The following is an 11359-nucleotide window of genomic DNA, read 5'->3' as shown; positions in this document are numbered from 1 at the left end:
TCTTTTTAGCATCTTTGCCCCCAGAAACCACCTTACAGGCCTGACTCCTCCTTCCTGACAAAAAAGGCACCGAGAATATGAATAAATTTCCTCACTGTTGTGTAATATACTCTTCCATCTTCAGTTTGTCTGCAGCAGGCCTAAGCATTTAAATGGACAGCAATGACACCTAGTGGCTTGCTAAGAACCTGCCTTACTGCATTTCCAGCCCATTCATTTTTAGTAATGAGACAACCCACACAGCTCCCAGATGTGTTTCTCACTTGATAGGCAAACAGCAAGTGAATCTGAAGTTCTCCACAAGTTCTCCCATAATACACATTCACTGCTGTCTCCTATGACTTGCAGCATTTCCCCAGTCACTTGCTTGATGTTGAGGCGAGATAATGGTCATGTTCGCTTTAGCTATGCAGGTAAGGCCTGAAGTTCTTCAGCATGAATCTATCTACAGATGTTTATTTGTGTTAAACAGGGCTTGGGCTCCCATCCACTCTTTTGGTTATGCTCTTCTCTACATGCATTAAATTAAATGGCACAGATTATTTACACAGACAAGAATAAGGCTCAAGATCATGTCATTTGTAACAGCCAGTATACAGTTCATTCACAGTTGAACAAAAATAAATAAATACAAAGGACTTCAAAAAACATAACTGTGCTGAAATTACAGGGAGAAAAGATAAAAACGCCGTTCTGAAAGCACAGAGGAAAAGATCTTGCAGACTGGATTTATTGGAGAACAGTAAACAGTTTGCTTCCATCTGCCCCTCCCAAATAAACACCTCATTTTCAGGGAGTGGTATTGCAAAGTTGCCACAAAGCACAAGTGAGAACTTAGCAAAACTCTTGAAGCAGGTGACAATGCAAGGAAAGCTCAGAAGGTATCTCTATATGAATTGCTGGACTACTGACACTTGTCATTTAACCACTGCTGGAGTCTTTTCAGATGGTGACGATTTCCACAACCTCAACAGCAAGCAACTTAGAAGATTTGTAGTTAGCAGTGGTGAGGAAGAATTACATTTGTGGTATACGTATCTATTGCACAAACCTGGAACCCTCACAAAATACAGCATACTGGCCATAAAAAATAATGTAGTTTTAGTATTGTTAACTGAGATGTACAAGTAGCTAAGACTGAAATCAGTGGGTTTTTGTGGTACTTTCCCTACTAACCCATCTAAGGCAGAGACTTGTGAGTTTTAATTCTACAGACCAGATCCCCCTGGAATGGTCTGTAAGGAAAAAGTATTTTTCTTCATCAGAGAAAAACAGAAACATTTACCTAACATTGTTCTGCTGCACTGACAGGGAAGGACTGTAAGGCTAATACTTTTAACACACCAGGAAAGCATGCTGTAATGCCAAAAAGTAAAGAGACAGAACAAATATTAACAATGTCCCAAAGAAAACAAGTAACTTTAAATTACTCTCTCCACCAGAATAAGCTACTACTCATGTAAAAAATAGCTACCTCATGTCTTCCCACTTCAGCTCTGCTTTTAGTACTTACTTTGCACAGACATAATTCACTCATTACACGGTGAAGCTCCCAACAAACACACAGATGGTCTTCTGAAGCTATGAATGGTCATCAAAATTCTTAGGTCAGCTCCTCAAGAAAACCAATCTATATTCCCTTGCAATGAAGCAAAAGACCTAGTTCTGCAAGCCTATGAACAGTATAAGGGACTTGCAGATTGAGGCAAGTGCTTGAGACAAGCACAGGCTTGTGAAAGAACAGAAGAGCTATTCAGAAGACAATATTATTGCTTGACTTAACTACAAGAATCATCACTTTTGACTTAGATCAGTTCTGCTAGTTTTGCAATTCAGCTGCAACCAGCTGAATGTCATTAAAACTTGAGGTTCCTCAGCAGTAAAACAAGGAACCCAGGCAAAGCGCTGGAGATTTTTTTTTCCCTTGTTCCCTCACCCACAACATAGTGGACAATTCTGGGAAGAATGTTCCAAATTAGAGCAATAGACACAAACACTGACTTGCAGCCATTCTCAGAAAGCATCAAATACTGCCAAGAAGGCAGAAGACTGCCGGCTACCCAGTACTGGCTTTAAAAAAGGAAAGCAACATTTTCACCAGTTAAGAGTTTTCTGTATTCTGCCCTTGAGGAAATCTATGACTACATCTCTATTCCAGCACTTGAGGGCAGCCTGAAGAGCAGAGCACAGCAATACAACAGGGCAGTGTTCCTACTTGTCTGGAACACTGGTTGGGGTGGAGGTGAAAACAAGATCCACTATATAAAGGAAGTCAGAGTGGAAGTGGGACAAAGGTGTAAACAGACTTAAGTATTATCAGAAAAAAAAGCCCCCAGAGAAAATTCAAATGTACAAACTTGTCCATAAAGCTTGTGGGAAAGAGAATTTTAGTCAAATGACTTAACTGTACGCTGAGACATCTGCTTGAAAATTATACAGATGCTACATTGTGTAGAAACATGTATTCATGTAGCACAATGTTTACAAATCTATATGCAAGAGCACTTCTCCTTTCGTGTTTTCTCAGCATATATGGCCACAGACTCAGCAAAAAAGGAATTGAAAGGCAATTCTAGCATTGGAAGTGATGAATGAAGACTACACTGTTCAGTGTTCCTCACTGCCTTCAATTTAAGCTCATCTTTATCAAAACAGATACCACGCAACAGGGAAGAGAAACCACAGGCTGTCACCAATGCCTTCTGGGCAACAAGGCACTCCATTAGTTTCACACTGAGAACCTCAAAACTGCAAACAACAAACATCTGCTAAAACAGAAATCCAGTAGATCAGCTCTAATTACTTCTTGAGTTCTTAGACAACAATAGCTATATCTCCACATTTTTCACAGTCAGTTCACTATAATCCTGATAACAAGACCCCATTACTCTTTCTGTAAGAGTTCCACAGAAGCCACTGTGTTCCCATTTTCGGAGATTTTACTTTCACCACAGGAGCTTTACAAGTTTTGAACAAAACCTCTCTGGTATAATGACAGTTGCAGATTTGGAGAACTACAGCCAGCTTTGCATCTCCTCTTCATACTTCTGGGGATCAATAAAAGGCTTGTCAATGGACCGGATCATCAGCTCACCACAGTACACGCACTCAGCTGCCACAATATCATCAATGTCAGCTTTGATCTGTTCCCGGCTCTGCTGCCCCTTCCCCAGACTAGCAGTATCTGCATCCTTGGTACGATGGTGGCCCTTGGAAGGCTGACTGGTAGCTGCCAGCTTCTTCTGAAGATCTTCCAGCTTTGCCTGCTTATAGGCAGGAAGGTTTGGAAAAACTGCTTGGAGAAGACAGTCATAATGAAACATGTGACCACAAAGGAAAAGGTAAAATGGGCGGTTTAGAAGAGGAAAGTCACAAGCAGCACATTTTTCCTGAGGCTCAACAGAGCCATATTTATTTCTCATTTCCTGGATGTCCTCTCGGATTCTCTTGGCACTCTGTGTGGCTTCCTCCATCTCCCTTTTCAGCTCCTCGATGTGCTTGTTGTAGTCCTCCAGAGAGTTACAGATAGCCTCCTTGAAATGGTCAATAGTGACAAAGTCTGGAAAGAATGGCAGGACGTCTTCAATCTTCAGCAGGGCACAGCTGGAGAGGCAGGCCATTGCCTTCTTGACATCCTTCTCTTCCTGAACAACATGGCGAGCGATCTTCAACCACAGTTTCTTCCGGAGCTCCTCATCATCTTCAGGGAGATCTGCACAGGACTTGGCAAGATCAACATCCACCTAGAAGGTGAAAAGAGAAGGAAATTCAGTTAAGATTTCTTCTTTGTTTATCTACCATTCAATGCCTCCATTATAGGAGGTATTTACAAAAAACCCCCTAGTGCTATTTCATTGCCCAGGGCTGCACTACTGGCCTGCTACTTATTTACATGTCAGACACCTTCTCTCCACTCAACCAGTATTCCTCCAGATGGAAGATTTGTGTGCTACCCAGCAGAGAACAAAGTCCAGAACTACAATAAAGGCAGACGCATGTTACGCTGTCTTTGCTGGCCACACATTTCACACATTTCAATGAAGATACAGCAGTGTCTGTGGAGTGAACTCAAGCTAACAAAGGCATTCCTCTGATAATTACTACCGCTAGGGATAGGAAGTTAATATAATCCCGAAGAGGAGCTAAGCACGCATTATTATTTTGTGTTAGAGACTATGGTTAAGACAGACCATATTCTTGTTTTATCTCTCATGCCCCACTCTCAACTGCAAGTTGTTAAAGTCAGTTGTCTACTTAAAACAATTGTAAAAGCTCAGAAGTAAGTTAAAAGTCTTTCCTCCTATACTTATCTGCACAGCTCCAATATTGGTGTGTGTTCACTTCTCAGTGCTTGGTTGTTCAAGATCACTTGAAGTAGCTAAGTTTCCATATCTCACGGCATGCATGCACAGACACACATACCTGTAATGCAAGATCCACAGCTTCCTCATATAATTCCATCACTTTGTATATATGGACGCACGCATGATGGTGCCCATGCTCTGCACACAGGCGCAGCGCGTACTTCAGGTCATAGTGAATCCTGTTTGGGTTGGTTCCTGCTTGTTCCAGGTATGATAGCAATGAATCCGGCCGACACAAAGCATAGAGAGACAGCAGGTAGTTGTGAATAGCTTGCTGGGTTTCCTCCAGCTGATACACACAGAACTCCATGTACCTAATGGCTTCATTGATCTGCTGAGTGCTAGCACTCTGGCTATAGTTAACAAGGGCTGGAATAAGGTTCCTTGCATCCAGTCTGGAGCCCATAGAAATCCAAGCATCAACTACCTTCTTGGGAATATGCTGGATGAGGACTGGAGAAAACTTGTAGAACAGCTTCTCATCCCTGTGCCTGGACAGTACGTTTAGAGCTTCATCGTACTCATCGTGCTGGCAGTGGTGAGCTACTACTCGCTCATAGTCCTGCATGATGACTGCAAAATAGACCATGTGCTCTGTGTCCCCATGGCTTGCCAAGAGCTCATAAATAGATGCCCGGTTATTAAACAGACAGTCTTTGTTCTTAGGGCTGCTCAGGAAGGTGCGAAACTTCTCCCGGGTATCCAAATAGAGATTCCGCTGTGAGGGATCTCCTTCCAATATACCTAGCCAGTTCAAGTACAGCTCTGTTAGCCACGTGGTCAGCAGAGTGGTCTGTGTCTTTTCAGAATGCTTTAGGTTATTTAACTTCTTAATTAGAAACTCCATCAGGGCCTCTTCTTGCTTGGCTTCAATGAACTTAAGGGCAATTTCCTCAAAATAGTTCTGGGTCAGTGCATAACACTTGGCACTGTCTAGATACCTCTTGTTTTGGAAGCAGTGCTCTGCTTCTTTTGCCAGCACAATATCTAGGCACTCTGGACGGTCTTTACAATATTCTTTGGCTAAATCAAATTTGTTCATATTCATATACATCTTCCACACATCTCTCGATTCCCGCTGGACGTGATAGCGGAACACGACTTTCTCAGTGTGGATCCAGATCTGCTGGACCATGGGATCTTTGATCATGCGCGTCAATGTGCCAAACTTCTCCAAAAACACATCTTGAAAAACAACCTGCTCATTCAGCGTGCACACAGCCATCACCCTATCAGGCAGCAGCAACAGAAAGTGGAACTGGGTGAGCACAATAGATATTGGCTTGTTCACAGTTACGTCAATATCAGAAGGATAAACCCAGACCCGTTCATCACTCAAAATTGAATCAGGACGGCTATAATCCAATGTACCATATAAGACACCATTTCCCATCATCCAAGCAAAGGAGCGTGGGTTGGAGCGCAGTTTTGGAGTATAAAAGGCTATCTCACTGAATCCAAAGCTGGCTGGAAACTCCCTGAAGCTGGGCAAGTGGTCAGCGTGCATAGCAAATATGGAGCCGAAGCCTTGCTGCTCTGTACCTTCAGGCACTTTGCCGACAAACTGGAAAAGTCTCTTTCGAGTGGTTGCTATAATAAAAAATTTCCCTTCTATCCCTCGTTCAATCTCCAAGCAGCAGACAGGCGCAGATCCCGATTCCTCCTCCAGAGTGTAGACCTGTCGGAAGTACTGGTCAGGATTAGTGCTGAAGAGGCCTCCCTCACTGACAGATATTTCAGCTTCATAGATTTGCCCTTGGGCCGTTCCCACCAGGATAGGCCCAGTGTTGGTCTCTGTACCAAGAAATTTGTTCCAGCCCACGCTTTCAATCAAGTGACCTTTCCAGCGGGACAGCGCTCGTACTTTCTGAACACTCCTGTTCAGGTAAAGGCATTCACTGGTGTTCAGAGCTATCAGGAGATGAGAACCTGCCAAAGGGAGAGGTACAAAAGGAGAGAACAAATTTACACTGTGCCTAAGCAAGCCAAATTCCTGAGGCTTCTCAGCGTTACATTAGATAAGCACTAGCATCAACATACTTAATCCAGGAATTTTCCCCCCATTTGTGAAAATGTGGGGGATTTCCATAATGGATCAGAACAGTAGTACATACGTTGTGAACTAATATTGCTAATCTCAGATATTTCAGTGGAAAGGTATTCTTTCAGTTTAGTAACTGTTCTAAGGACGAACATTTCCCAGAGTTCTCTCCTATCCCTGGCAGCTACCGATACTGATGAGAATCATCTTCCAAGTTTGTGCTTTGTTAGTTCTTTCAATCATTCAAGGCTACGATGAGCTGCAGATGTTTTACAGTTCATTTAAAAAAAATTCTTATGTGTACACACATAGCACAAAGCAACCACAAGGAACAACATGAGAACCACCCATCTGCCATATTCACAGAACCCATACGGGGTATGCGCATTCAATTGCCTTCTTTAATTTAATTTTAATTGCTTTCTTTAATTCAATTGCCAGCCATCATCTTACAGATGTATGTGCAGCCCCCTGCCTCACCTGTGTGATCTAAAAACATCTTGTAGACTCTGGCTTCATCTTTGCATCCCAGCTCCACTTGATTAGGTTCATCTGGCTTCCCAAGATCAATCCTGCAAAGACAAAACATGAATACATGATGCCACTCAAAGTTCACATGAGCTTAATGTCTTCTTGTTTTCAATATATGCAGGTTCATGGCTTACCATTTTTCTAATCAACAGTTCTCTAGCAACTTCAAAAAGAAAAAAGAAAAAAAAAAGAAGATAAAAACAAGCAATAACTTCAGGCCACCAACAGCATTACCTGAGAAGGGTGTCTTTGCCAAGGCTCATACAGAGCTGGTTAGAGGAGACCACTAAGCTGTTAATTTTCTCTGGAGGAGAAAAGTCAATCCTTTGCTTGTTAAATATTGGTGTTTCCTTCTCCAGTCGTGCATTCACATATCCTGGAGAAAAAACAAACAAACATATGAGTACTTAAGACCAAAAAAACAAAACCAAAAAAACCCCATAACAGCTCACATCAGACTCCAGTCTAGAAAGACAGTGTGACCACTGCCTGCTCTGGGTTCTACTGTAAAGGGAGTTTGCTTCGTGGAACATCAACACTGAGAGCAGCTCCCACACAGACATGTAACTGGAAAGTAGAAATACACTCCACTGTCTTGTCACAGAACTGCAAGCTCATCACAAAGAATTCCAGCCCTGACATTAACTCCTTGCTGAGTCAAAACATATTCAGACTGTTTACTTTTTCAAACCAAATCCTACAAAACAGACAAGTTAACCTGATTTTCCAAAGGATCTGAGGACCATATCTAAATTCTAAGAAATACCTGATGAAGTTAAGTTTAGAGCTCAGGGTTGAAGTTTGCTCAGACGTGGCCACTTTGCAGGATACACACGGCAATTTCAGCCTAATGAAGCAAAACTTCCAAATCAATGAATTGAAATTAGGAATACAACCAGCACAAGTTAACCTAAAAGCTTAGCCACAGGAATAGCAGGTAACAATGTTTAAAGACAGATGAACTGTAACAACAAGGGGGTACAGAGAAGTAGTACAACAGATTTAATTTTCATTGAAGACTAACAGACCTCTGAACCCAAAAACATGGGACTTGTCCTCCTTTAGAAATAGAATGATACAGTCTGTGCAAACGCTCTTTATGAGCCTCCTACAATGAAGTGAAATACTACCAAGGATCTCAGATATGGCAGTGAAGTATGAAGGCGTTCATATAAAAATGAAGCCAAGTGATGATAATCATCAGAGAATCCTGGAACATCTGTATGTTCACAAACAGATCTTATCACAAAGTTGCATCTATATCTGTCCCTTGAGACAAGTTTTCCCACCGACTGCATTTCCCATACGCACAAAGTCTTACATAACCCTCCGACAAAGAAAACAGCACAGGATCTGTCTGACCACACTACCTCAAGCTAGAAAGCCAGACAGACTTGATATATTGAGGTTAACTCATCTGCTTTGCTCCATGAACAAGTGAAGGATTTCTAAAGCAAGCAGATCCACGCAGCAGTTAGTTTGAACAGGAAGATTAAAAGAAAAGGGGGGGGGGAAAGGGAAAAAAAGAGCTATGCCAAGTTAAAGCCATTCATGGCCACATTAACTACCCAGCAAGATGCAAGCAGAGAAAATAAACCTGAGTTTGAGGAACTCAAGTAGAGTTTGAGAACTGCCAGGGAAAACAGACTTCTTTCATTCTGAAGCTCACAGGCCCAATAAACTCTAGACTAGGACAATGAGCACTTCTCTAAAGCTTACTCAGTACTTATAGCCTCACCCAGATTATCCTGAAAACCTCCATTTTCAGCCTTTTTGCTGTTGAAAAGGTCAGCGCAGCAGTGGAAAGCTATATCCATAAAAGGGATAACAGCCACAGCATCATCATCACCAACATAATAATTTTAACTAGTGCCCATAACAGGACAAGGATGTACTTCTCCAGCTTACGGTTCTCTATATGGAGGAAATATCTGTTGTGTAACACACATTCTATTCAGACCGTCCCCTTCCTCCACCCTGACCCCAACACCCCTTTGGTGTTCAGGTGAAATTCTACTGTGGTATTTCCCATCCTGACAAACCTGCATTTTTCCTAAGAGTCTTGAATCTATTCAAACACTTAAGTTCACCAACATCAGTCACATCTGTCAGATCAAAGTAGCTCTTTCCACGCTGGAAGTGGAGTAGCTGAAACTTACATTGCAGCTGTACTTCAGGTCTGCAACAAAATGTATAACTCTGAGAAACAGTACCTGTTCCCAACACTGGGAACAAGCAACTGAAACAAGGGAATAAATGTTAGGTTCTTCCAAGATTTCTATAACCTAACCTTAAGGACTGCTTTGAGAACTACTTACATACACTTCTTCCAAATTCAATTAACATAAACTTCAGCTTGACCACAGTATCTACCAGTCCATGTTTTGTCCCAGATCAGCACAGTAGTCTGATTTAAGAATGACTAAAACCCTTACTGGACTGCACCTTTGCAATTTAGCAGTTCCCAAAACTTCCTTTGCCAAAATCATTTGTCAGCAAGCAGGCGGATTTCTCAACTGTAAGCCAGCCGTGACTGAAGAGAGTGTTGCAGCAGTCAAGAAGAAAAGCTGAGTCCTTGGAAATGTGTTCGCTGTTGGCAGCTTGTCCCAGCACTGTTTTGCTTAACACCTTTTGAGGACACCCATTCTTTATGCAATATCAAAGAGCAAAATAACTTAATGCATGTACCTATTTAAGCATGTAGACTCAGAGTAATTCTATCCATGCATTTATTCTCAATAGGATAAAGAGTGTGGCAATTTAACAATGCTCAACATGTATGAAACCTTACAACCCAAAATGGAAGCAAAACGACCTCTGACAGCTACCACAGTCCTGCTCCCTGCTCCCTGCCACCCTGCCTTCCCTCTCCCTGCCATAGCACCCCGTACAGCACAAGGTAGGAGCAGGCCTCTGAGCCCCCGGCCCTGAGTAGGGGCTGGAGCCTGCCTATCACCCTGGAAGGAGGGTAAGGGTGCTGCCAGCTCTTACCGGAGTGCGGGATGCCCACAGTGGCACGGCTGTGCTGCACGGAGGCGGAACGATACAGGGAGTCCTCGTACTCGTCCAGAATGGACGCCATGACGCCCAGCTGCTCCCGACACCCCGACCCCACGCCGGCCGCTTCCGCGTCACGTGACCGCGAGGTGCCGCACTGCGCATGCTCCGAGGTAATAGGCCCCACCCCTACGGGGGCAGGAATGGCTGCCTCAAGATGGCGGCTGTATCTCGGTTATTGTGCATGGGTGTATAAGACTGCTCCATCCTTCTGCAGTATCGATTGTAATCATTGAATTCACAAACATGTGCCCTAGCACTGCGTTCACAGAGTTGATATTCTGAAAAGAGTAGGAAACAAGGGTTGCAGGCAAAGGATTTATCAGCTCTTTGATTCACTAGGGATGTGTAGAGAACCACAATGATTACGTTTCATGTGTTGTAGTCATATGGCCTTGATAAGGGGGGCTTGTGGGAGAGATTTCAGTGAGTAATTCTGACGATGCATTTCAATTGTAAAACCAGATCCTGGTCTTATTTCTATGGCTGTGCTCACATTCATAGTAGATCCTGCTTAAATGGTGAACATTTTCTTCAAGCTATGGACACAGCCGTCAACATTTAGATGCTGTATAACATCTAACCTCTTCAACTGCTTTTCAGGACTAATATTAGATAATGGCATGGACACATGTACTATGTAAGAAGGTCCAGATTCCTGGGAAATTGATCTTGCGTAAATCCATGCACCCATAAGACTTCCTCTGCCATTTCTGGCTGCCCTACCCAGCCCGTGCTATGTGCACCAATGCATGTCTGCTTGCAGAATGATCCATTCAGTGTCCCATACCAGATGACCATGATCTGCTGGTGCAGAAGAGAGGGCAGGAAGATGTGGCTTTGGGAAGAGGGAAGGGCATAACAAATGCATCTGAGATCTAAATGACTTGAATTGACCCAGAGATTACCTAGCAACACAGTTATGATGTTAATTAAACCCTGGACTTCTCTACTGATTTTCACTGAAGATATGGTACTGGTCATCACTTAATCTCAGTATATGACAACTCCATAACTGTTGTCAACATAAAAAATAAATCCTATTCATAAAAGCTGTAGGCAAACACACGTTCTTTTCCCAAAGCAACAACATCCATAAAATACCAACAAAGATGTAATATACAGCCAAGCTCTCAGCCACCCCTGTACCTGCTTTGGGGAAAATGCTGCAGATGCCTATGTCCCCCAGTCAGGAGATCTTTGAATGGTGACACTTCCTCAGAAGCACAGGCAGCATCTCTGACCACTTGCATTCTATTACTATAGGAGAAATAAGGTTTCACTGTTGTCTTCCCATGGTTATCATGTTTGCTTAGGAGAATCTGAGCTGGAACCTATGAGGGAAGCCATAAAAGAATTGTAATTT

The 11359-nt window shown here is 42.9% G+C and overlaps 1 protein-coding gene across 2 annotated transcripts; it reads right to left on the bottom strand.

Annotated features, from left to right (window-relative positions):
* Positions 1 to 429: 429 nt before the first annotated feature.
* VPS18 (VPS18 core subunit of CORVET and HOPS complexes) lies at positions 430 to 10054 on the bottom strand. Of its 2 annotated transcripts, XM_015864539.3 has the most exons (6): positions 9928 to 10054; positions 7703 to 7783; positions 7171 to 7312; positions 6886 to 6977; positions 4423 to 6293; positions 430 to 3743 (listed from the first exon to the last, which is right to left on the bottom strand). In XM_015864539.3, exons 3-6 carry the CDS (start codon positions 7197 to 7199, stop codon positions 3015 to 3017), a joined length of 2721 nt encoding a protein of 906 aa, XP_015720025.2. In that variant the 5' UTR covers positions 7200 to 7312; positions 7703 to 7783; positions 9928 to 10054; the 3' UTR covers positions 430 to 3014. The 2 variants fall into 2 exon arrangements, with proteins under 2 accessions (XP_015720025.2, XP_015720024.2); XM_015864538.3 differs by lacking the exon at positions 7703 to 7783.
* Positions 10055 to 11359: the final 1305 nt, after the last annotated feature.

This window comes from Coturnix japonica, chromosome 5 (genome assembly GCF_054131305.1).
Source record: "Coturnix japonica strain WE chromosome 5, WE-NBRP24, whole genome shotgun sequence".
NCBI classification, from domain to species: Eukaryota; Metazoa; Chordata; class Aves; order Galliformes; family Phasianidae; genus Coturnix; species Coturnix japonica.
Note: the sequence above shows the minus strand (reverse complement) of the source record. Positions and strands in the feature narration are given on the sequence as shown.